At 38.1% G+C, this 27,496-nt stretch overlaps 2 protein-coding genes across 2 annotated transcripts; both read left to right on the forward strand.

Annotated features, from left to right (window-relative positions):
* Nucleotides 1-1,917: 1,917 nt before the first annotated feature.
* Nucleotides 1,918-26,288, forward strand: LOC129776411 (cysteine sulfinic acid decarboxylase). Its single transcript, XM_055782037.1, has 4 exons — nt 1,918-2,974; nt 14,909-15,065; nt 15,127-15,337; nt 25,384-26,288. The coding sequence occupies exons 1-4, from the start codon at nt 2,261-2,263 to the stop codon at nt 25,982-25,984; spliced, it is 1,683 nt and encodes a 560-aa protein (XP_055638012.1). The 5' UTR covers nt 1,918-2,260; the 3' UTR covers nt 25,985-26,288.
* Nucleotides 26,289-26,660: 372 nt separating this feature from the next.
* Nucleotides 26,661-27,161, forward strand: LOC129773427 (uncharacterized). Its single transcript, XM_055777033.1, has one exon. It carries the CDS (start codon nt 26,661-26,663, stop codon nt 27,159-27,161), a length of 501 nt encoding a protein of 166 aa, XP_055633008.1.
* The last annotated feature ends 335 nt before the right edge of the window (nt 27,162-27,496 follow it).

Here is a 27,496-nt window from a genome sequence, read left to right on the forward strand (position 1 = left end):
TCTATATAATGTGTGATTTTCAAAACTATGTTATTTTATGTGTTTGAGTAAATTCAAATTGGAATCATGCGTTTTTAGGTGAAACCTTATCAATAACTTTAATCAGGATTAAGATATTAAGATATTGATATCGCAAAATGTTGGTCTAAAAGTCGTACAAAGACAATTTTGATGTAGAATTTGAAATTGTTAGCCTAATGCAGCTTAGATAGAAAGCGCTAAAAACAACTTTGTGGGAGATATTTATTCTCTAGACGAAAACTGTCTTTGACAAAGTTGTTACATATGACAGAGCGCTCTTTTTTATGTTTTCAAAAATAGGGTGACCAAAATTGTCGATGAAATAAAAAATATTAGGCTGTCAAAAAAGTCCTGCGGTATTTCCGCGAGGTGTCGTTGTAAGCGCGTAGTTCTAGTTGTATTCATTGTATCGAGTCATACTATAGCTTGTTGGAAAGGTATTTATGCGCGCTATTATATAGTCCTTGACAGTGTTTTGTTTGGGTTAAGTCGTTCGTGAGTTATAGTGTCGCAAATATGGAGCAAAATAAAGAGAAAATCCGACATATTTTACAGTACTACTATGACAAAGGCAAAAATGCATCTCAAGCTGCCAATAAAATTTGTGCATTTTATGGACCCGATACAGTTTCCATTTCCACCGCACAACGATGGTTTCAACGTTTTCGTTCTGGTGTAGAGGTCGTCGAAGATGCGCCACGCTCCGGAAGGCCTGTCGTCGAAAATTGCGACAAAAGATTGTTGGTTCGTCAGGCAAATTACTGCGGAAGACAAATTCTGTCCAAAAAAATGAAATAGGATGTATGTTCAATGCACACGTTACTCTTACCGTTTATTTATTTATTTGTTCGAAGGTGTTATATAATTATAAATAATAGGAGATATAGATTGCATGAAAACAATTGAATGCGAAAATTTGCATCCTGAATTTTAAATATCAATTCAACAATCATTAGGCGAATGGCATGGCATCACGGAAAGAATCAACAGAATAGCAGAAATAATAATTGAAAAAAATGTGAAAAAAGTTGACTCGCGTGTCATACAGAATTAATGTAAACAAAATTAATCATGGGTTTATTCCATTCTGGCTTAGGTTCTTCAGATATATATGTTCATTAGAATAACTTACATTAGTTATTTTAACAAAGTGGCGAAGTGTAATAGGGCTACAATTTTCACTTGTACAACAGATGGAAGCATCAAACACTTTTATTTTCAGACGCATAGATTATAAAAATAGAGTATCATTGATTCCACTAAATCGTCTAAATTTGGAGTTCTTCGAAATAGTGCAATTCATTCAGATTTGTAATTAAACGCAACGTCAGCTAATGATAGCTGATCATACCACAATAATCGCAACACAAAATAACAAAAGCGATCTAGCTCAATCACTCAATTAAGTGGTAGCGCATCAAACGTAAAAAAGTGCATAGGTATAACAACACAATGTTTCACAGGAAATCACTTAGCAATCAGATTAACGATTAACTGTTTCGGGAAAAAATGATCGCGAACGAATCAACCTTCAAGGTCATCAAGCCTCCTATAATATAATGATGCTTTCGGCGCTCACGATTCTCGCGAAACTTTAGCTTTCTGAAAAAAAATATCTTCGGAAGCTGCAGATACGAAGATAGAACTAAAGGACTCGTTGTTAATCTGAAAGAGATTGGAACACTAACAATAAAGGAAGCTTGTGAGATAATGGGAGAGAACTTAATTTTCGTAGATTCTTGCAAAAAAAAGAACAAATGATGCGATGTTCGACTGTTCTCGCGAGGCACCGAACTGTTGTACACACGAGTCCTCTCTCTATTCTGCTGCACTAGAGTCGGAGGCAGGCTGTTAGTATAATTATCACACGGAGTACCTATATCTCATTCGCTACGCTACTACTCGTGGGGTTGTGTTCTGTTTAGTAAACTAGAAAATGCAATGAGCTCTCGGGGTTGTAAGGCGCGAGCGCATTATCGGTAGCTATATAAAAGCACCCTCATAGTTGTGGATCAGTTTAGTTTGTGTCCGATTACTTCGAACAAGACCAGCCTAATAGCCCACCTTCGGCTTAGTGCTTCTTGCTCTCTAGAATTTTTTCATCTCAGAGTAGAGGAAGCATATAATTGTTCTCCGCTGGAACATTGTTAAATTTGTTAGACTAACAAAAGTGTCTTCGAGTGTAGTGAATCCTATCGACAGTGTAAGAGTGCTCGCGGAGTTTTCAAAGCAACACAAAATGCCTGCAAACGGAATATTTGACGTGACTCTACAGGTCATCGAAGACGCCAACATGTCTAGTGGCTCAGACAGCGCTGGTGTGTCTGAAGACGAAGATGTCCTATTGTTTTGTAACACTGGCAAAACGGTATCTCCGATGCCGTTGAAAAAATCTCTATCGAAATGCAAGGACGAAGAGCACAACAAAACTAACAAAACGAACGCGAAACGTTACACAAGTCTTCCGAATCGTGACCAACATCAAAAATTCTTGACTGACTTCCTATCGGAAGTGCTCAATGGCGCCGTTTTCAACGCAACTGATCGAGCTAACAAAGTCCTCAACTGGGTGGATCCTGACCAGCTTAAGCGAAGCATCGATTTGGCGCTGAAAGATGACCCTGACACGGATGAGAAGCTACTGGAGCTTACGAATTCAATCATCAAGCACTCGGTGAAAACGGGCCATCCATACTTTATGAATCAATTGTTCTCCTCTGTGGATCCGTATGGTTTCGCCGGACAAGTACTAACTGATGCACTGAATCCAAGTGTTTACACGTTCGAAGTATCCCCTGTGTTTGTTCTGATGGAGGAAGTGGTTCTTAAGGAGATGAGAACGATTGTCGGTTTTCCAGACGGCGCTGGAGATGGAATTTTCTGTCCCGGTGGATCGATGGCCAACGGCTACGCCATCAGTTGCGCCCGCCATAAATATATGCCCGATGTTAAGGTATGCGAGTGAAATTATGATTTTAGCACCAATTAATGCTAGTGAGAACGAAAAGTGTGTCGTTTTGTGATTAACGAAACAACCCTTTATAATTGGGTAGTGTAAAAATGTGGAGTCAGTTTATTTAAAACTAAATTGAATTAGATTCCAAGGGAATAACGAGTGCCTTTTGTGACTTTTGATATTATCAGTATTGTTACATAAATCAGAAAAGCGCTTCGCCTGAAAAATAATACTTTAATTTTCATCTGTCTGACACGTGGCTAGGTATCCAAATCGAATTGTTTATTTTGAGATGGCGCATTCTAAAAAATTGACCCGCTCCGTATGCCACCGGCGAAGAATAGAAACTATATGTGTTCTTGGCGAAACTGACCATTGCAGCTTTAATTAGATGCAGTAGTGAAGCAAGGACGATAAGCCGGCACTAATAGATCAATGTTTGGGTATACAGCTGGCAAATGAATAATTCAACGAAAGATGTGTGAATGGTCTCGGCGATGGCTATTTGTGAGAAATAAGTTCGACGGGGTAGTTGAAGGTGTAGTCTATTTTGATAACTAACATGGTAATAGCGTCTACCATGTTGTTCAATAGGTCAGTGATCTCCTAATGCGATCTAATAATTTGGTTCAATGGATGCCATCGCTTAAGAGAGAATTCGGGAGACTGTCCGTGGTCGAAAATCGCCTCAATGGCTGATATCACCTCTTCGACCAATTGAAATCGATTCCAACGCATGCATCATTAGAGGTTTATTCGATATTGGAATAATTCTTATGTTAATTTACTGTTTCACGATGTTTTTTCTTGGAGTATCAAAACAAATTCATGAACCTCTACCATAAGCGTATGAAGACTTATGACAATTGTTTATGAGTTTGTTTCGTTCTACATCTTTAGAAAATAAAGGCTGATTTAGACGATGCCAGTCAGCGCTCTAGTTGAAGTATCCAGTGAATAGAGAACAGACACTCTGTTCAAGATAGAGGCCAATTACTTGTTCGATACTGGTACAAGTAACTTGGACAGAGTGTCTGTTCTCTGTTCACTGGATACCTCAACTAGAGCGCTGACTGGCATCGTCTAAATCAGCCTTAAGGATGTTATTACCGTGCGATATTCAAATTCTCCATTGCAAAAAAAAAAACTATGACACGTCAACTTCCAACAGCTGTTGATATACGAATGATTTGACAAATCTACGTGAATCTTTATAAAAACACATGTTCATGAAATGTACTACCATGATGGCAATGGTATATTTTACCTATTGCCACTACAAGCTGTAAATATTCTTATTGATCTGTCGAATCAATTTTGTGAAATTCTTTCGTCCCAATAACATCGTTAAAATGTGAAATCTGTACTTAACCTAATAGAGGCGAATGGACTGCGAAGTTTGAAGCCTCTCAAAGCCAAAAAGAAGAAGAAGATGTACTTAACTAAATCAGTCTTAAATCATTTTTTGGTGCTCTTTTTCAACTTCCGCTTAACAATTGCTCAATATTTTTCGTTTGAGTGAAATTAGGGCAGGTGTGTGAAGGATCTTTTTTTAGTGTGCCTCTGATATAATGACTGATAGTCAAAACTTCATGAGATCTTTGTATGCTTGTTGTCTGCAGCTGCATGTACCTTGTCAGATCAGGCGTTTCTTTTAGCAAATTCATCTGAAAAAACACTTGGGACACCTCCTAGAGTCTCATGTAACGTTTGGCCTAAAGTGTATTTCAAAAGTTGGACCCTTGCAGCAGCAACGTAGTGTGCGGGTGGCAAACAGGCATTTTCCGGAGGCGCTGACCCTTCAGGGTGCCAAAATCCAAGAATTTCCAATAGCAATTTTTCCCCGTATTACATTTCATCTTTTAATTGGGTAAAAAACATCCATCACGAGTAGTTGCTTTTGACCGTAATTGAAACTAATAACAAAACTAATTTCAGTAGCATCTTACCTATAATGATTACGCTCTTTGGAACTGTAAAAGAAATATTACAATATTTCAGCAGTTGAACTACACGTTGGAATGTACTTATAGAGGCTTTGAGAGTATCGTTGAAAGGGCATTCCGGTACAAGTTGGTCGTTAACACGGCGGTATTAGCGTTGAAGAGAAAAGACGGAACAAATGGATCTTGTTCTGTCTTTTTTGTTCTCACTGATTTAACATATTCGACCAAACACAACAGTGCCAACGTGTACGGTACTTAAGTTTGACTGAATCAAATAGATTTTTTTTTTCTGGAACTTTGGGGAAAATCCTAAATAGTATGGCCAAAGTGAATAAATCGTTACAATCAAAACCTTAGACGTAGCGAGTAAACTCCTTAAAGCCTTGCGTGCATCGTTCGAGGGGATGAAGAAGGAAGCATCTAATCATGTCATTTAGTACGCAAAAGAAAAGTGTATTTAACTTGGTATCCCTAACAATACTACTACTAGCTATTCGACCACGAAAACGGAAAAAAAAACTGGAAACTCCACAGCGCTTCTAACGAGTGAAGATAGTTGCAGTTGGAACAGTGTGGGAAAGCTATAGCGGATATAGCATCAGATTTTTCATTCATAACGGGAGACGGACTAACATCCAGTGCTGCCACACGTACAGATTCATCTGGAAAGGTACAGCTTTTTTCAATTTTTTTTGGCACAGATTCTGTACGAGACAGATTACCATTTTTTGTAAAAAAGTACAGATAGGCACATATTTTCTGGAGTCATAAATTAATAACACGTGGAGTTGGAAAACAGATAAGGCAAAGATTCGACATCGATTATTGGTACCTCAAGGTTGCTGCAATGTTAAATCCCAAAAACATTCCCAATCTAACAAGAAAAAAAAATCAATCTAACAAAGAAAAAACTGGAAGTGTTTTCAGTTTTTATGATGGGAAATGAATATCCTGCCGAAATATAAAATTGCTCCGTAAAGAAATCTCTACCAGACAAAAATCGATTGCCTGAAAAGAAATGACAGTTCGCTCGCATTTTAATATTTTTTTCGAATGATTTTTTTCTGATACAACAACAACGAAACTAAACATCTGTGGAGGCGATCTGGCGTAGTGTTAACCGTACCGTACCTCTCACGCTAAAGTTCAATTCTCAGATTTTTCTATGCAACAAATTCGATTTTAATGATCTGAAGCTCAAAGCTACTGCAATGTTAAATCCCAAAAACTTTTCCAATTCAATAAGTTGTGTACGAATCGTTTTCAGGTTCTACGACGGGGTTTTACAAGATCTAGACAACGAATTCCGTGTCCTAAAGGCTTGCAAATGTTCATGTACATTCACAGCAAATGTAGTATTTGTAGTAAGAAAATGTGAATATGAAGCTAGTACAAAAAAGTTATATTTTGAAACAAAGAATGAGTATTTCTTATGCTAAAAACAGTGTCTTTCTGCATCGAATATTCTCGATGATACAGATTTTTGGATGAAAAAGTACCTAGATCAAAAAGATTTTCCCCTTCCGGTACAGATGAAAATGTGGCAACACTGCTAAGATCTATGAACATGGATTAATTGAAGCAGGCTGTGTCAAATTGTGAACAACATTATTCATCAGACGTTGATACAGAGGCACTTGTATCAGAGGTGGAAGTGCTCAAGACGCAGATGAAGTACCTATTCTCTGACCTGAACTCTTCGACGCCTTTAGGCATCTTGAACGTTATTCTCAGATATTCTCTCGAAGCAGTTTATTTTAACATCTAGACGGCGCTACGAGTTTTCCTGACCTTTTCAGTTACAGTTAGTGGCATCGTTTCAGCAAGATTAAACCGATTAAAAAGTATCTGCATTCTAAAATGAACCAAGACCGACCCAATGACTTGAAAATTCTTTCGATTGAGATAGAATAACTTGCAGGCCTTGATTTAGAAGCAATTGTGAATCATTTTGCTTCAGCTAAAGCAGGCAAGGCAAATATTTGACTGAGAATAAGCGAGGTTAGTAATGAGATTTCTAGCCTTCTGAATACGAATAAACTGCTCAAAGTTAACATTGGTATAAGTAGCAAAGTTAACATTGATTTAAGTAAGTAGTTTTTAGTGAAATAATCAAAAGAAGTGGTACTGTTTGGGGCGTCATTTTCATAGTTTGCCGGGAGCGTTACCTACCTTCACTACGCCGCTGCCTTGCAGTAGAATTTTTGATCGCGTGTATTGGGCACTAGATTCTGCTTCAGAATCCGATTTGTTCTAGACGGATGTATATAGTAAATTGTATGGAATTGTTTTTTTTTTGCTTAGTCAGCATCCGAGAACTGTGAGTTTGTCCTGATTGTTCCCGATATCCCTCAATGCAGTTGCTGATCGTTAGTTCCACTACAGCCGCGTCGGAATGATATTTCCATACGAAAGATATTGTAAATGCTTGAAGTTGCCACAACCGGTTGATTTAGCCAAATTCAACAATTTTTCATTTTTAATCATAATTTTATCGTCGGATTTGCTTTGATTTTTCAATTTTGATGTTGATTTTCTGAAAATTTGTTCTGAAATTGAATAAAAAAGATGCTTGATGCTTGTGTAGATTTCAGCCACCATGAGACCAGCCATTTCGGAATTGCTTTACACTTCAGCTACAGATCACACGTCTTACCTTCACCGCTGCCCAGACACGAAAGAGGACGAGTGTTCGTGCTGCGTGATTGGGTTGGATGATGCAGAGTTGTACTAAACCTAAAAGTGGGCGAAATATGAGCGCAGGGCTGTGTCGTATTGACACGGTGTGTATAAAGGAAAAGACTGCACATTGCTAGCGAAATACGTTGGATGTAAAGGGAGGATTACATACACTATCCACACATCACCCCTCTTCCGGAAAAAAAAACTAAAACTCATGGATAGATAGTTGAGTTGCTGTCAGATACATAATTAAATATCCCACTTTTTACTTGTTAGATTCCAAATTGCTTCATCTTCCACAATTGTTATGTAATTTTTCAAATATTGAGATGTTCTCTTGGCTTGTATTCGATGTTCAACGTTAGGATTTGGAATTTCTACCTGGAGTGGCAATGTCCTGGTAGAGTCTTTAGCTTTCTGAATGTTCTGTAGAGATAGCTTCTTGGAAGTTGGTGAATTGCCCACCTTGCGTCTTCTCTAGCCTTTGCGTCTGTTTTTGATTTCTGATTCCTCGCGTCGAGCAGGTTATTATTGACTGCCGCCAAAGACGATTTTATATTTGTTCCACCATCACAATTATATATTTTTGTCAATGTATAAAATCAACAACCATTACATTCAAACCGATTGTACACAAACTCTCTGCACCCAATGGTATGAAAACCAACGATGTACGGAACCCACATGAGCTTCCGCACCAATCTACTCAAAGCTTCGTGAACATTCTAGATTGGCAGTCTTGCTTTTATCTAACAAAGCGGCTTCTTTGAAATAATGAAATATTCCATTTACCCCAAATAAAACATTTCGAAATTTCCTCTATCGAATACATAACCAAAGGCACCATTTGTATGCATCATTGATACTTTTATCGTTTGAATAAAGTGATTATCATACCACTTCGTTTAGCCGGCAGAGATATTAACGTTTAAACCCTTGCACCTCCAACGTAACGCTTTCGTATTCGAAAATTTTAACTTATGCCACAGTACAGAAATAAAACACGTAATCCTGCGTCAAAAAATACGTTGTCAGGGAATGGCCGAATATTTTCCCATCGAATAATTTCTGAGCATGCACTCGCGCTAATTTTCCATGCACTCGCGCTCAAGTTGGCGGTATTCCAGCTCCGGTAATTCCCATGCGGATCCTCGTGACCGGTATCCATGCCTCTCAATTGTTGCTTTAGTGTTTCTCCCAATTGCTTCATACGTTAATAGAGATACTGATACTGATTATCGGTACCAAACTCGTCAGCCGATGGCATATCATCAAACTCTCCCGAATCACTCAGAAAAATCGAAAACACATTTATTCAGTTCAGGTAAAATGCAAAAAAAAATAATTAAACGATGAACTGTTAGCACTCGATCATTGTCTTACTCCATTTTACATCAATGTAGGCTAACGTTAAGTTGCCCAAATTCATTGCCTTTTCGCGCAGTCTGCTTGATCCGCTACTGTGTTTAACTACCACATCTACCAAACGCGGTCGTCCCGATCCGCTACCAGTTAATTTGTTATAATCTTCGCGGTCGTCTCGATCCGCTTCCGTTTCCTCCGTTCTAAGCATCGCGGTCGTCTCGATCCGCTTCCGTTTCCTCCGTTTTAACCATCGCGGTCGTCTCGATCCGCTGCCAAAATTCAGAGTGCAGTCGTCTCGATCCGCTACCAAGTTACCATTTTCCCACTAGTTCCGGGCTTTCAAATAATAACGTACGTAAAAAGAAACCGAACTAAGTTTACTACAATAGAAAAAAAGTCTTCTCGTTTATTTTCCACTGCATGAGAAAAAAAACACGTGTTTTCCGTCTCCTTTTCCTCTTTCTTCCTTCATCTTGGCTAATATCACTCACTAATTTCCAACACGCACTGGAACTCCCGGATGACCGGTCTATAAGCGGCAGAAACAATATTTCCAAATTGTTCTTTAGGCTGGAAAAAAAACAGCCTCCTGGCAGGATCGCCAATGTGTAGATTTCAGCCACCATGAGACCAGCCATTTCGGAATTGCTTTACACTTCAGCTACAGAACACACGTCTTACCTTCACCGCTGCCCAGACAAGAAAGAGGACGAGTGTTCGTGCTGCGTGATTGGGTTAGATGATGCAGGGTTGTACTAAACCTAAAAGTGGGCGAAATATGAGCGCAGGGCTGTGTCGCATTGACACGGTGTGTATAAAGGGAAAGACTGCACATTGCAGGAGAAATACATTGGATGTAAAGGGAGGATTACATACACTATCCACACAATGCTCCATCCCGTGAAGAGATTGGATATTATCCACCGCATTGTTTCGCCAATGAACCCCGTTCATAGCTGCAGTTCTCCAACTCAGGACCGCACCGATTCCTCACAAGTTCTGCTCCACCTGGCCTAACCATCCCTCTCGCTGAGCTCCCCTTCTTCTTGTCCTCACCGGATTTGATGTGAACATCATCTTTAAGGCTGTTGTCTGGCAATTTTACAACATGCCTTGCCTATCGCACTCGTCCAGCCTTGGCGACTTTCTGGAAGCTAGGTTCGCCATAGAGTTGCGTCAATTCGTGATTCTTCCTCCATCTTCATAGTTCATACTCCATACTCCATACTTCATACTTCCTGTATACCGCCGTATATTGTTCTGAGCCCTCAGCGTCCGAAAACACCAAGAGCTTGTGAGTCCTCTTCGGGCGTCGAATCAAGGATTTGTACATGGTACGGGGTTATAGTTTTTTGAACCATAGAGTTTGTGGAGCCTTAAGTAGGCACGACTTTCGTAGACTATGCGTTTTCGAGTTTCAACGAGCCAAGCGATAAAAAAATAAAATTAAAAATCGACCACTACTCGAGCCGTCGATCACAACATCACTTGAGAGGGATTCTGTTACGTTCAGTCACTCATGCTTGCATGTTTTTTAGTCTTGGACGCATTGATCCCAAGCCCATTCATCCCTGCTTCGTGTTCCAGTCGGATATCCGCTACGGTCACATGTGTTCTTCCGATTATAAGCAACTAAGCTGACTAGACCTTTCTCTAGCAAAATAATCTTCAGCGCCTAGTTGAAGAGCAGACAACTCCAACATTTTTCAATTTCTTTAAAGTTGGTTTTACGGTCAGTGGTCTTAATGTCAATTTTGAGCACGATCTGTAATTTAATTTGTTTGCAGCGTCATTGATGACATGTTATTTTTTTCTTCCTCGGAAACTTTTTATATGGATAATTCTTTTGGTCAAACATACTGTGTGAAATTTTGTGTTGCAAATAAAATTTCTTGTGCCGAAACGTTAAAAATGTCACTTTTCCGTTGTCCACGCATTGTTCATCGTAAAAACATCCCTTCAACCGGCAGTACCAAGCTGACACAAAATATGATTGCACACATTGTTTCAGCTATTGAAATTTGTTTTCTATTCCTGAAAATATTTGTACCCAACGTCTTGAAACTGACACGGATTCTTTGCTCCACCTTTTTATCCATTTATTTATAATTCTCATAAACATTTTCCACTCAAAACTAAATGTTTTTGTTTATCTGAACAGGAAGTTTCATACTAATGCTACTTTAAATATCTGGTCACTCAGGAATGGATTTTGATAAGATCCATTTGAAATGTTGAGCTCCTCCTAAGGTTTGATTCAGTTATAATCCGGAGTAACTGTTCATTGTATAGCAACGATCGTAGTAGGCGTATCTGAAATCTTTTAAATTGTTTGAAAACCTGTATCTTTCGACGGTTAAATTTTCTTTGATCCGTTTTGTTCTGAAAAAAAAGTTGTGCAGGATGGAAACCGAGAAAAGAACTTTGATTTTGGACACCTACAATTAAAATCCGGCGTGGTCAGCTGCTTCTTCTTCTTATATGGCATATGGCACGTTCCTACAGGAACTTCGCCATCTCAAAGTAATATTACTAGCGTCATTCTTAATAGTACTTAGTAGAGATTTATATACCAAATAACACGCCTTGAATGCATTCTGAGTGGCAAGCTCTAGAATACGCGTGACCACAGTGCAAGACGAAGAAATTTGTTTTTGACGAAATATTCCCCCTACCAGAACGGGAATCGAACCCGAACCCCCGGCATATTAGATTTGACGCTAACAACTCGGCCATGGGAGCACAGTCAGCTGCTAAAATCGGCGAAATTGCTAAAAGGAATTGAATCGAGCGTTAAAATGTGCTGGAACATTTCCGTGAACGGTCAACTATTGTTGGACGTTGTGGTTGTAGTTGAGCTTACGATCGGAATCGGAGGTTGAACAGTTAGAATAATTAAACAAATCCGGGATTCTCGGACTACGACATCGCCAAACAAATACAACTCTAACCAAAGTACCATTCGGAGAATCCATATGCGAGAACGTTATCTTAATCTCCATGCTCACAAGCAACCAAACGGAACAAAACGTACGATCGATTTTGGACAGCTCCAAGGCCTGTATTATATAAAGCTACTGTCAAAGGAGAAGTCCCCAGCAAATTTAAGTTCGTTTTCGCTGATAAAATTGCTAGAATGATTTGGAAGGGTTTAGCACCTGTGGACAGAAACCCAAGGTTCTCGTCACAAACATTACAATGGCCTCGAAAATATATAAGGAAGAGTGCCTGCAGGAACATCTCATTCCGTTTATTAGAGCCCGGTGAATTTTTGGTCAGATTTGACAAGCTGCCACTACAGTCGAAAGGTGCTTCAATGGTGCAGAGACAATGGGGTCGATTACATTGGAAAAGAGCTTAATCCACCCTATTACCCCAATTCCGCCCAATCGGAAAATATTTGGCAATTATCAAGCAGAAATTGAAGAGGGGTGGCAAAGTGACTCGAGATGCTGCAGACATGAAGAGATCGTTGAGGTGGACCAAGATGAGAGGGTTCAAACTTCGATGGACAGTATTAAAATTTATCAAATCTTTAACGGAAAAATTTATGAAAATTTAAAAAAAAACGGCGTGCCAAGGCGTACACATACACAAAAAAATCGAACAGATTCTGAATCAGTATCTTTACGCTATCGCATGAGCCTCGGACAAGTGAAGAAAATGGAATCTTGTGGTATGCTGACAATGGATGTTGTATGTTATAGATGATCATTCAAAAACAATTTATTGAGAATAATACCAAAGGAATATTATTTTCTCTATACTCAAAATACGGCACAAATTGATAAAAAGACAGGATAATCAAAAATGGTCGAAAAAACGGTACTGTCCCGTTCAAAACGGTACGATCAGCCTATCTATTTCCGCTTCGTGGGACCCGTTTTGACAGCATTGAAAACATAAAAACGAATTCGCTGCATGAACTGAACACAATTCCTGAATACAGCTATGAAGTGTTCCGAAGATTTGATTGTTCATTGCAAAAAGTGTATGGCATTAGAAGGGATCTATTTTAAGGCGATAATATAAATTTAGAAGATAAATAAAGCATTTTGCTTGGAAGGATAAATTTCCGGTATATGATTAACAGAATGTAGTTGATATTCATTTTTATAACTGATTTATTTTGAAGTTCTATTTATCCTTCATCAAATCATCAGTTTTCAACAAATCTAACCTCAAATGCTGACTGGAGCAGGCCACTAGATCACTATTAATGGAACAGGACTGATGAAATAGTCCATTACCGAATCGTAGATATATTTTCTCAGAATCAATACAAAGTATCTGATAATTATTAAAATTATTTAAAAAAAAAGCTTCTAAATCTTGTTATACCACTATTACTAGTACACCCACTATAACCGGAACATCTGCCCTACTGGAAATAGGATTCAATGCACTCGTTCGGCGCACGTGGCTTCAGTTCGCCTCCGAGATCAACCGCTAACACACCACTTGCTCCGGAGCCTAGCTTCCTTGTGGCAAATTTTCACTGTTTTGGTGAACGCGATCTAGCGTTAGCTGGCGATTCAATGTCATACATGTCATCGATCGCTCTCGGTTAACGATGATCGTATTTTGTGTTTTGATATTGTAGCAAAAAGAAAACTGGTTCCTTTTCCGGTTTATGGCACGCGAGTCGCTTCGATGTAACTGCTATTTACGATCGCTACTAGGGTGCAATAAAAAATGAAACAGACCAATCATCGATAACGGTTATTTGAGGTAGAGCGAGCGGTTGGAAACAAAAAAAAATGATATGAATATGCATAGTTCAAACAAAATTTGTTTTAATTACCAGGTACTTTCGTATGCTCGGTAGTAGTTGATAGAACTTCTCTGATCTCTGATTTTTGGATATATTATGTAAAAAGGCTCAGCTTTCAAGAAAAAATTAAAAAAATATAGCGCCCTTAATCCCGAGGCTATAAAAACTATAAAAAACAAATACAATCAATAATTACCGAGACCAAAACTAATTTCAAATATTTTTGTTATATTTTATATAGTGTTATATTTTTCCATAGAAAACTAGCTCATTGACATCAATGTTATGTTATCTGAAATGGTGCAGTTGTTCAAAAGTTATGAATTTTGGAAAAATGGTGAAAAAATGATTTTTCGGAGCACCCTGAAATGGAAATGGACACCTTAATGTAAGAATAAAAAAATTGGAGTCTAATAGTTTGCGAAAAGGAACAAAACTCCCAGTTTCTAAGAAAATCTGCGAACCAGTACATCGGTTTGGCATAGAATGGTTAATTGGTTAATCATATGTACATTTGTTTCTCAACTGTATACAAAATTGAGGAGATAATCACACCTTAATATATTTTCAAAAGCATTCATTCATTAGCGATTGGTCGAATGATTTTTCAGTGCTGTTATTTAAATTGCTTCCTACTATCCATCGAACGAGGTTCTATAATTTATTACAGCGAGTTATGCAATATTCAAATCATGATGATAGCGTCGATAACCGTATCAATGCATTAGTTAATTTTACGTAAGCACTCCACCGGCATATGAATGACCTATCGCTAGCGTGTCAAAATAGTAACGAGAATCAAATCTGACAGAAAAATAGTAAACGTGAAACTAGCAAATTCATCTGTGTATACAACCGAACTGTAGACACAATAAATGGGTTCCACTTCTGAATGCGAGAATAATGCACGCTTCCCGCGTGATTCCCTGTAAATAACCCCGGCGGCTCTCATTCATAGTTGAGTTGGAGTTTATTTTGCTTCAAACACAACTGTATGTTGCTAATAAACTTAATTGAGTTGAACGTATAATCATAGACGTGCGTCTAATCTGGAAAAATCACGATTTCCAATTGCCTTTATTGACAACGTAATCACAACGCAAATTTTCTAGACCGTCCAATCCATCAGCTAATAACTAACTTTCCGTGATTTTTCCATTCCAGACAAAAGGACTGCATTCACTTCCCCGATTAGTAATCTTCACATCCGAGGACGCCCACTATTCCGTACAAAAGCTCGCCTCGTTCATGGGAATAGGCTCGGACAACGTGTATCCGATTCGTACCGATGACATCGGCAAGCTGAAGGTGGATCATTTGGGTAATATCGTCAAACAGCCCTATAGGTTTATACTGATCACCCAATTTTTTTTCACCCGCAGAGGCTGAAATTCTGCGTGCCAAGTCAGAAGGCGCTCTTCCATTCATGGTGTCGGCCACCGCCGGGACTACCGTGATAGGTGCCTTCGATCCTCTGGAGCGCATCGCCGATCTGTGCCAGAAGTACAACCTTTGGATGCACGTGGATGCTGCATGGGGCGGCGGGGCTCTGATGTCCAAGAAATACCGATCATTGTTGAAGGGAATTGAACGGTAAGTGGCATTCTCGTAGCGTTTAGCAGAATGTTAATCGCAGGCAATAATTGAAGTTCTCGGGTAATAATTACGGATAAAAAACACGCGAGCGGTGTTAATATGGGTAATACTGGTTTAACAACTCGGACAATCATGTTCGCGTTCGTTAATTCTTCCTTAATGTGTTCTTTTCTTACAAGTTTGCATTGGGTTGACATGTTAAATTAATTTTAAGCGAGTAGCTCCTTTAATGTTCCATTGCTGGAGCAAATAAACAAAAAAAATGGACTTATGGGGCGATAAGTAATCGAATCGGACGGCCGTCCAATGAATCGAATTACAGTCATGTAATTGATACCATATTATTCACGATAACATTTTTAAATATGGAGTGCAGTAAAAGATATTTATTATTTTTGCATCGAATTGAAGGATTTATTTATTCAGTTAGAATGATTCGAATTACAGTCAATCGCAAAATTTAGTGTACAACTGCTACTTGACGATGCTCTCCATTTATTTGGTGAAAAAATATTTGAATACATTTGTTCTTTTGTTGCATATTAATAACACACACGCATTTAACTAACTATACGCGCAATAAAATTTCACGAAAAGTTTTTTGCTAATTATTTATTCTCAAAAGTCGAAAACAATCTCTATTCTGGTCATTTAAAAATTGAGTGTGCACCATAAATATTTTCAAACAAATTAACTTTTCAAGTAAGATTTGCGAATTAGCGTACTTTTTTTTCGTTAGTGTGTGATGTTAAAACCAAGCCACTGCTTGGACAGTGTTGGTTTTTGTTTTTGTCGATATTTGAAAAAAAAATATTGTTACACGTACAATGATAATAAGTAAGACTTAAGCAGGATTTAGACGTTGTGAGTTACTCGGTTGCGAGTAAACGTCAATCGATCCGAAGAACTACGAACGCACCCATACCACGAAATTTGACATTTGATTTGTATGTATGGAGCTACTCGCTAGTTTGAAACCAAAAAACTTTGAAGTAGCTCGGCTGCGAGTAGCCCCATAGAGTAATACGGGGTGCGCATTGGCCATTTTGAAGCAAACGAGCATAAAATTTCGACAACAGTGTAGTCGTTTGATACATTATTACACCAGCAGCTCACACATATGAAAAAAGATACATTTTATGAAAGTGGCAAAAAGTTATGAGGTAAAAAGAGTTTTGCGATGTTTTGATCTAATTTTTTCAGTTTTGGAGATGACGATTAACTTACTTAAAATAACTGGAAAGTTCGAAACTACACTGTCACGGAATCCTTCATTCTATAGTAGATGATTGTGCGTATTCGTTTTAGTGAAAAAGTTCAAGAGCTTTTTTAAAAAATTCGATTAGTTCAAAAATTGCTTGTAGGGCAAAGGTGCGCAGTGGCTCTGGGGTAAAAGCTCGCACTAGCGTTTTGCTCTGAAAAAAATTTATTAAATGTTTTCAACAAATTTTTTAACGGGACCCACAAGAAGAAAACTGATTTGAAGAAATGCACTCCAGAAATGCTCAAATGGCCCGACATAGGCTTCGGGAGAAGTCTCGATGTGTCGGATTGCGGCAGAGCTCGGCATTTCTGAATCAACTCTGAGGAAGAGGCTCATATCAGAAAGTGATTTATGATTTGATTCTTCTTTTATTGACATTTCTACTTCTGCTGGAATGTGTCAGCGAGCACCTAGTGCGGTTCAGATAGGTATTTACGAGTGAGCAGTCTGAGGATCTACAGGCCACTGGACAAAGTTTTCTATGATGTGACTCTCAAAGATTTACGGCGCATGGCGTTCGATTTTTCGGGAGCCAACAACCTCCAGCACGAATTCAACAAAGTTGCAAAACTAGCAGGAAGAGATTGGGCTTCAAGCTTCATGTGAACCACCGTCTGTCTCTTCGAACCTCACAACAACGGAACGAAGCAACAGTGCTCCAAGGCAAAGCGTTGGAATCCTCAGAACCGAAATCCAAGATGAGGAATAAAAATAAACAATTGCTTAAAAATAATTCAAAATGTTTTTATTTTCACCATGCATTCAATTTAATAACGGCTATGTTTTTTTTATGTTTATGTTTTCACAATGAACTTCAAATCAATATTGTTTTTTTTTCAACAATGACTTTCAAATAAATCAAGTTAAGGTAACTATGTATTTATAAACTTGATCTATATAAATAAAAATGATTTAGTGTCCGTTCCTCACGATTTAACTCAAGAACGGAGCCACGGATTTAAACAGTCAGTATCAGGATTGATGCGTCTTAGTCTGCATCAGGTTTATATGTCAAAAAAGAAATTATATATCGCGTGTATAGATTACGTAAATAAAAATAATTTCTGTGGGAACTTGAGTGTTCGAAATGATTTATATCAATATATCAATTGTGGGTGGGACGAAGTTCGCTAGGTCAGCTAGTTTGTTAATAAAAACGAATTCTGTTTCAAATGTTGGACATTTTCGGATAACTTATATTGTCAGTCTCCTTCCTCCCAAAAATTTCCACGTGGTATGTTCGACTATAACACCCACTCTTCTCCACCCAAAAAAACACAGAACACCCCCCTCCTGCCTCTCGAGTAATGGTGCATCTCCCGCTTCTGTTGATAAAGCATTTATTTTTGGTATAAGTTATCTCAGAAGTTCAATTCAATAAGTGCGCACCTTTGCCCCGTACGGCGCATTTGTCTTTTTGTATTCAAATAGGTATTTGTCCAATTACAAACACAACTCGAGAAATGCTTGTACTACGTTTCGAAGGTAATATATATAGTTACAATTTGGTAAGCAAACGGAATTTTATTTGCTTTTATTTCAAGAGTTATTGGACGACAACAGTTAGGTGCGCACATTTGCCCCGCATTACTCTACATGCAATTCAAATGTCAAATTCGCACATAACAATTATTTTATTTTATTTATTTCTTTATTTATCTTATTTGCTCATAATAATTGTGACGTAAGACAACGTCTCTTTTAATGCACCAAAGTGAGTTCATTTAGATTATTTCATTTTATTAAAACTAAACAAAGCCAGTTATGCATTATTTAATCGGAATTTCCGTCAGTTTTTTATAATATTTAATCGACAGTTTATAATATTAATTTATCGAAATAACAGTAATATCGGTAATAACGGCTACAAAAAAATATAACTAACATTGCGCGTGATCGACTGTTTCAGATCCAAGACGATAAACACTATACGTTTTTACCCGCTTGGCTCGCGTTTCGCTTTTTTCGAAGTAAAACTGTAGAAAATTGTATATTTTACATTTGCTGGTGCCCATATTCAAGGCGCACTCAGACAATACAGTTTAGTACAAAATAATATCTTTCTGGCGCCAGTCGGCGTAACCCGAAATCATTTATAAGCGCGAATTACAGTTTAATAATCTATTTGAAAAATAATCGATTAATTTTTCTCAAACCTAATATGATCTATTTATGAACTAGAATAGGATAAATAAAAAAAGAGATGACTAATACACTATTTTATACACCACGCTCTTAGATACGAGTGTCGTTTGAAAAGCCCGTCTGAAACATTTCAATTCGTTGCTGCAATTACCTCGTTTGAGTAAGACCTTAAACTAAAGCCGTTTCTTCAAATTGAAAACAAATAGTATTCCGAGGGAGCCATGTCTGGAAAATATGATGTGAAACGCTTCACGTCTCAACAGTTGTGGTCGAAAAATTGATGGAAACTTGACGAATTCTTTCCAAAAAGGCCTGGTTCAGATAGCTTACCATCAACACGAATGAACAGTCAGAAGTACAACAAAGTACTTCGGAATCATTTACTTCTGTTTTTTCATCAAAAACACCGGTAATTCGGTAATTTGGCATCAATTCATAAAATCCGGAAAGTCATGGCATGGTTTAATAAGTAGGCTTCAGATTCCAGATTGGTCAGCTTGTTTACCAGATCGAAACTCTATCAATAACATATGAGGAGTGATCGTACGAATAGTTGATGCAGCTTACAAGCAGTATGAGTGGTTTGAAGGGCTTAAACGAGCAGTATTCTCTGCGTAGAACGAAATACACATATGGCGCAGCTTGGTCGAAACCACCCCGAATGGTTCATTTAAACTGAACTAACGATGATCTACGAATTAGAAACTTTTTATAATCCATGTGAAATTGACGTTAATGACGTTAATTGACGTAGAGGAATGAGAGTTTTTCCATCTGGTTCTATAGTTATGAAACACAGGAATTTCAGTTGTTTTCAATGTTTCGCGCCTGAGCACAGCAATTAAGGTAAATGGCCTGTTTTATAAGTGAAGATAGTTACTGTATTCTACACTATATACTTCAATTCAAACGACCTCTTACATATCTCTGGAAACACTAAAAAATGGAATGGTGCTATAATTATGAAACGCAGAGTATATTTCCTGTCATCGTACATAGGATTTTTTCTGTAAAAAAAGCGTTTTGCCTCAAAAATCGAGATAAAAACAATAATCAAAATTTTATTTTTCAAAATATCAAAAAATCCTAGGTACGATGACAAGAAGTTTAGTGGGGAATCTGAGGAAAAAAATCATCACAATCGGATGGACCGTTCCGGGGGTAGAACTCCCTCCGGCAAAACATGGTTTCGAGAAAAACGCGTTTCAAATTTTGGATACATTCGGCTCGTTACATCGTTACATCATATCTTCAGTATGCAATCCTTGGACCACAACGCTTCAAAAGGGTATCTTCCTATCGCTTTTTTGTTGCGAAATTGGACTTTCCGGCCTCTCTAGCTGCTTCTGACATCCGCATCTCTGCTCGTTCAATTCGTTTCTTATCCGATTTTCCTCAGAAATTGTTGCACTTCGTTCTTTCATTATCTCCAAAACGCCTTGTAGACCATCATTGATTAATTGTATTTGCTTTCTATCCGAATCTGAGCAGTCGATTTGCAATATTTATGCATGAAATCCAAAGTTCAAACTTTGGACTTTTTGTTACATGCATCAATATTTAGAAATCAATTTCTCAATAAATTCAATTTAATTTGACAACATGTAAGTGTCTTCAATAATTATTTGGGTTACGAAGATAGTGTCAATCCACCTAGAAGTGCGATGCAAATGTTTATGCACTGGTTCAGGTCAACATTGTCTAGGGTGTGGTGGGAAGAGCAAATGGTCATTGCCAGTCTCCAAGAAAAACTACAAAAAAAACCGGAAATAGCGAATTAACGTCTTTGCGAATTAACCGGAAATAGCGAATTAGCGTCTTTGCCCAGTCCAGGTGGTACGGGACGTAAAACAGCAATATCATGATGGTCTTCCTGCGAGATAGTGCGGTTGGTCGCAGACCTTGCAAGCCGCACCACAAAAACACCAAGCAATGAATGTTAAACAAGACACTGTGAATCAGGCCATGTTGTAAAAACGTCAAGCCAAAATAAATAAATAGTCATTTCCGTTTTTCGTCAAAGAAATTTCTTTTGACTTGCACCTTGGTAACTGAGTACTAATGAAAATGGCGCAAGTTATACTATGTTGAGACGGAGCAGTTCCTCTAGGAACGTTAGATCACTTGAAGAAGAAAAAGAAGACAGTTGAGTAGTTCGGAGAAAAATTTTGAGGCATTGTTCATCCCGCTCGGACACTGTTTTGATAACAAAAGTCAAAATCAAAATAGAGACATCATTCTACATCCACAAACCAACAAAATGGGGGGGCGTTAGGTTTTTAAATTTACAATTTAAAAAATGCGTAAATTTTGAACCTGAAATTGTTGATTTTGCCTGTCCGCCACAGGAGCTGTAATTTGTCGCCGATTTCATAAATATTAATTCAATATATTTTTCATTTATGTCGCGAAGAAAACAGCAAATGGCCCATCCTTCATGATAGGGAAACCCGGGGCAAGAGTGCCACCTCAAGCTAATACGCGTTTTTGAATGCTCTTTTGTTATATTTTTTGTCCATTTGTTTTGCTGGTTTGTTCATTTATACTCCTATTTATGTGTAGCTATGCATCAAATTGTTCAAAAGTTATGTTTACTATGAAAATGTTTCATTTACAAAAATGATGTTTTGGCTTGTATTTTTACCAGTACGGAGCAAGAGTGCCAATCTTATAAAAATATAGTTTTTGATGAAAAAAGCACTGTGAAATTCACGGTGATTCCAAAGAACGCAAACTCAAGTTCTGGTGGCGTTCACGAAAACCGGCAAGCCAATCTTCTGCGGCCAATTTGGATGTTTTGTCGAAAGAGTGATCTAAATTATTTCGCTCTGCGATTTTATACCCTAGGTTCGGGATGTCGTGTGTTGTCAGCCCATAAAAAACTTCTGCATATTAAGGATGTGACTCACGAGTTACTCCTCCTGTTGTTTAGAAAACACAGTTTTAAAACGGCCTAACTTCTGCACGTATTTGGCCAATGTTCTTCTGGGCAAACTATATTCCTCCGCAGCTCGTCTCCATGATTTACAGAATGTACGGCAACAACCATAATTTCCATCTGCCACTGGTTTCGGAACGAAATCCGTTCATATTTACAAACCATGACCACAACAAACACAACCACCATTACACTATTTGCGTTTGACAGATCGAATTCGAGTTTACGACTATGGCATTTTACCCCGGTAATAATGGCTCTTTTTGCCCCGGAAGTTGAGAGATAACAAATTTATTTTTTATTGATATAAATACGTACGATTTAAATGAGTTCATACAGTAAGTTGAAGAAAAATGATTATTCTATTTGTATTTATGGGTGGAGTCATGCAAACATATAGAAACTGAGGGTATTTCGTTAATTTGCGCCTGTGCGTTCTTATATGGATTGCAGTAAGAATAAAGAAAGTAAGAAGCTCAGTTAGTATTTATCTGTTTTCCAATGAAAAAATATTTAAGGTTCTGGCTGATAATATGTGAGATATATGCAGTATCTGTATAAAACAAAGTTCTGTAGTTAAATAATTGTAAAAGATGGAAATAGGCAAAATAATCAGAAGGGCACTCTTGCCCCGGGTTCCCCTATGTTCCGCTATTTACCAGGGATGATGGATTGACGTGATAAAAATATATATTGTAAACATTTTTTTTCAACCCATTATTTGACAGCCATTACCAGAATATTAAAATGCATTAACGCAATCTGCGCCTTTGTTTATTTTTCCTTGTTCGGTGAAATCAAAACAAACATTTTTGCGGGCTGACTCTATCGATCCGAAAACACTTATTTTTTCAAAAATATCGCCAGAACCACAAGTCAGGTAATCAAATAAGGATAATCAAGTGTAGTGGTATTTTGAAAACTAACTGAAAAATCTTTTACCGTATAACTCTTAGCATTTTAACTCACCCCATATTTTTTCGACTCTGGGTAAGTAGAAACCAGTGAAAATCGATTATTTTTTAAACATGGCTGGAAAAGCCAGACGATTTTTTGTCGGTGATTGCTGTATGAATAAAAAATGATATATAAAAAATAAGAATCATTCATATTTCGTTCCTCAGTATGTTCTACATAATTTATGAATACACAGACACAAGTAAAATTTGTTAACTAGGGGTCGTTCAAATATTACGTAACGCATATTTTTTACTATTTTAGACTCCCTCTTATATATGAACCATGTAACAAATAGTCATTTAAATAAAAATGTTTAGATTCAGTTGGATTTATTTCTGAACAAGTTCCCATAAGCCATCCCCTCCTTCCTTTTTGAGCGCGTTACGTAATATTTGAATATTTGAATGATTCCATAAACCACATTAGTGGCCGTTTCGAGGTGCTCCATTATAACACGAAAGCATCTGAAAAAAGTATTCTTATTGTTATTGTTATTGTATTAATTCCTAGTATGTAGAGTACATTTTGTGTGTATTAGACTACTCCCCCATATCTCACGTGGTCCAAAACCTTTTTTTCCAAATGTTTATATATAATTCTTTCAATTTAGTGTTTCATAAATCAGTTGTAGATAGTTCGAGAAGCAAAACCGCACATTAAAGTCATAATAGTTCCGCGTTTCAACTTACCTCGCTCTACGGACAAGTTGAAACAATGCATATAAAAACTAAACATTTTCAAAATTGATATTTTTTTAATCATCCATTGTGAAATCCCCTTTTATATATCGAAAGTCATCTGTTATACTTCTTCATCTTCATCTTCTTCATCTTGTATATGCTGCAAACAAATTTCAATTTATTTATTTAGTGATCCTTTAAGATAACTTTCAAGTTGTACCTTATTCAAAAGAAATTAAAAGTGCTAATCATCATTTCTGATATCGATCTATTTCATGTTCTGTCTTGGGAAAGATACTCATTTTTTAGAAATAGAAATACATAATTTACTAGATGTATATAAAAATGACACAATAATAGATCGAGTGGTTAGATCCGGATTATGACTGCAAAGCACGAAAGTACATGCTCGAACAACCATGATGTTTTGCAATCGATTTTGCGAATCGAAGCAACGCTTAACCGTCACCGATGCCACGCCTGTCAACTATCATTGACACAGTTGTACAAAAAGTAACATACGAGTATACTAAACCTTGAGTAGTCGCATGTAGAGGATCACATAGAATGTTATATGAACAAAAAAGTTTTGCTTTTTTATGTAATTACGTGCTTCAAAAAAGCATCAAAAGATAGTTTCCACAGATGTGTCTAGGGTCCGAACAAAATAGTAGCAAGGGACCATAGTATTCAAACTCTCCGAACAACTAGATAATCTAAGACGAACTGAAATCTCTCTATTTGCAGATTACACAAACCACAGAACTTAGAAACTCTAGAGAGAATGGTGCTTTCAATTCTCATTGACCTTCTCTGGGTCTGGGATTCTCTGGGTTTTTTTTTAAATAAATCATTCTGACTCATATGACTACTTCCAGGAGGCATTCTTATTCTAGATATGTGCAACTCATTCGTCTTTGTTCAAAGTCAGAGATCAATGTTAATGTATAATTACTATCGCATAATGCATTGCACTTGATGTGATTGTTTATTACTCGTTTCAGCTAAAAGGATATTTTAAACTCATAGCGACTGAAAATAATTCTAGCCGGTATTGCTCATGCTAATTAAGTGTATTTCAGTTGATGATAATACCATTTTGTCAGTTATATTTTCGTTGCACATTTTTTTCCTCATTTGTGAAAAAACACCTCAACAAAAAAAGTGTCTACATTATCATTGATATGTTACGCATAGAGCTTCAACAGTGCTAAAACACAAACTGAGCTTCGCGTGGTAGAGTTATGCATTCACCTCAGAGGTGACATGCCAAATCAAGAACTCGTGCCACTTCGGAGACTTGTAGAGAGAGAAAAAATCACACAAACTGGTTGAGAGATTTCCGCAACTGGATCTGTTGTAAATAACCCGAAGACAGGAATTGAAGGGTTTGAACAGAATTAATCAACTTCCTACTCGAACCAAGGTTGGTAAACTTTCCGTTTTCTTGTTCTAGAGTACAGAAATCAGAACACAATAAACGCGGGTTAATGATATCTCAATAGACTACACATTGCAAGATTAATCTTTGCATTTCACTTCCGTACCTTAACATTGTGAGTTGGGAAGCTTCAAATATCTGCAAAATAATGCCGGCTAATGTTTTGCTACTGACTATGTGCTTCTGTTGTGCAGTTGTTCATATAATTTGTGCTGCATTTTTTGCCACCTCCACTTGACGCTATAATTGAATACGAGGCGTTGGCCGTGCACTGCAGAAACACATTTTCTGTGTTAGTGGAACTACTTAATTACCAGTGACTAAGGCCAACCAACTGCAGTTTTGCGGTTATCCCCGACATTGACACAAGAAAGTCGTAGTTCTTCAACCATACCTAATATGTTGCACATTTCATGGAACGGCAAAGTTTAAGAGAATCAATTTGTTTATCCACGCTAATGTACCGAATGAATCGTTGAGAAGGTGTTTGATTCGACTATTGAAGTCTTGGTCACCTAATCTATACATATCCTGAACACGACTTTTAATGTATGCATTGAAGAAGTTAGAAAGATGAACATGCTCTCATATCTGTTTCCTTCTCTTTAATTGTAGATCAGATTCTGTCACGTGGAACCCACACAAGTTACTAGCCGCTCCTCAACAGTGCTCGACGTTTCTAACCCGCCACCAGGATATCTTGTCGAAATGTCACTCGACAAATGCTACCTATCTATTCCAGAAGGATAAATTCTATGATACACGTTACGATACTGGCGACAAACACATCCAGTGCGGCCGTCGGGCAGATGTGCTGAAGTTTTGGTTTATGTGGCGCGCCAAGGGGTCGTCTGGACTGGAACAACACATTGACAAAGTGTTTGAGAACGCTGAATATTTTACCAGCAGTATTAAAGCTCGCGCGGGATTCGAAATGGTCGTGGAAAATCCGGAATGCACCAACGTTTGCTTCTGGTATGTGCCACTGAGTCTGAGAGGCATCCCCAGGGACAGTGCCGAGTTTGCCGAAAGGTTACACAAGGTGGCGCCAAAAGTCAAGGAGCGCATGATGCGGGAAGGTTCAATGATGATCACGTATCAACCCATACACGACAAACCCAACTTCTTCAGGTTGGTGCTGCAGAATTCATCGCTGGACAAGTCCGACATGAACTACATCATCAATGAAATTGAGCGGCTCGCAATCGACTTGTGAGAGACGATATGGACGGCAAACTTTCTCTTTTCTCCTATTAAGTGTAAAAAGTTTTGTTGAACTTTGTGTGATTTATATTCGTGTAATAATCAACATAATTGTATTTATTTGATGCATTATTTTTTAATGGTGGATAAGATTTTATTTGTAAACAAACTTTCTGTTACATTATTTGTCATTGATTCGGATAGAATTTCAATTTTATCCAGACCGACACATGAAATAATTTAACACGAGAAGTGAAATTATGTATTTTTGTACATGAACAAAATGACAAATAAAGTTATAAAAATAATTGATTCAATGTTTGTTTTCATAATTATTATAGTGTTGATCAGTAGCGTCGACCGCTCCCGGATACACGATTTTAAGGGTGCAAAAACACCCCTAAATTAACAATTACTTCAACATTCGACGTACACCATATACGAGGGCGATCCGACAAGTACTTAGCCTCATCGCCCGATGGTGTCAGTATCGCAAGAGAGATTACTATCGTGTAGTACATTCTCGTAAACGGCTACTGTCAAAATTTCAGCCGAATCCGACTCGTAGTTTTGCTTTGACCGTGTGTGGAAACGGGCGTGTCCACGGATTTTTTAGAAAAATGGAAAAAGACTTTGGAGGCGAATGAACTGCAAAGTTTAAAGCCTCTTAAAAACAAAGAAACGTGAAAATGGAAAAAGAGCAACATCGGTCGGTGATACGATTCTTGTTTTTGGAAGGGAAATCGCGCAGCGAAATCAAAGAGCGCTTGGATGCTGTATACGGGGACCCTTCTCCTTCGATGGCGACCGTCAAAAATTGGTTTAACGAGTTTCAACGTGGTCGCGAGATAGCTGAAACAGTATGCATCTCAAAAGCCCGCGTGGGTCATACCCTGCATAAAATTTTGGGCATGAGAAAGTTGTCGGCGCGATGGGTGCCACATTTGCTCACTCCGGACAACAAGCGCATCCGTGAGACCACTTCAGAGCATCGTTTGACGCTGTTTAAGCGCAATCCGAAGGAGTTTCTGCGTCGTTGCGTGACCGTCGACGAAACATGGATCCACTGGTACACATCAGAGACCAAGGAACGGTTGAAACCGTGGACTTCACCCGGCGAACGTGCTCCGAAGAAGGCGAAGAATGTCCTATCGGCCGGAAAAGTGATGGCTACCGTTTTCTGGTATTAACAAGGTGTGATTTACATTGACTACCTGGAGAATGGCAAAACGGTCACAGGGCTCTACTATGCCGAATTATTGGGCTCACACCTCCGCCGTCGCCACGGCCAAATTGGTCGAATTGCACTACGTCGAAGTCTTTGTGCGTTGCGTTGAGTTTCTTGAAGAACTTCCGCGATTCTCGAGAGCGATAAAGGAGCGATTCCTCTTTTAGACGGTACCTTTTCTCCGAAAGAGATGCATTTGCCGCCTTCTCTTCAGTCGGTATCGTTCCACGTTTTGTCGAGTGGCTCGTTGCAGCATGGCTGCACGTGCTGAATCCTTCTCGTTCGGAAGCGCTAGGC

The sequence above is a fragment of the Toxorhynchites rutilus genome, chromosome 3 (assembly GCF_029784135.1).
Source record: "Toxorhynchites rutilus septentrionalis strain SRP chromosome 3, ASM2978413v1, whole genome shotgun sequence".
NCBI lineage: Eukaryota > Metazoa > Arthropoda > Insecta > Diptera > Culicidae > Toxorhynchites > Toxorhynchites rutilus.

What these genes read in the sequence shown, in the direction of transcription:
- LOC129776411 (XM_055782037.1), top strand. Translation starts at nt 2,261, where the DNA reads ATGCCTGCAAACGGAATATTTGACGTGACTCTACAGGTCATCGAAGAC. An exon ending in AATATATGCCCGATGTTAAG is followed by an intron (nt 2,975 to 14,908) that starts GTATGCGAGTGA and finishes TTTCCATTCCAG; the next exon opens with ACAAAAGGACTGCATTCACT. An exon ending in GCTGAAGGTGGATCATTTGG is followed by an intron (nt 15,066 to 15,126) that starts GTAATATCGTCA and finishes TTTCACCCGCAG; the next exon opens with AGGCTGAAATTCTGCGTGCC.
- LOC129773427 (XM_055777033.1), top strand. Translation starts at nt 26,661, where the DNA reads ATGGAAAAAGAGCAACATCGGTCGGTGATACGATTCTTGTTTTTGGAA.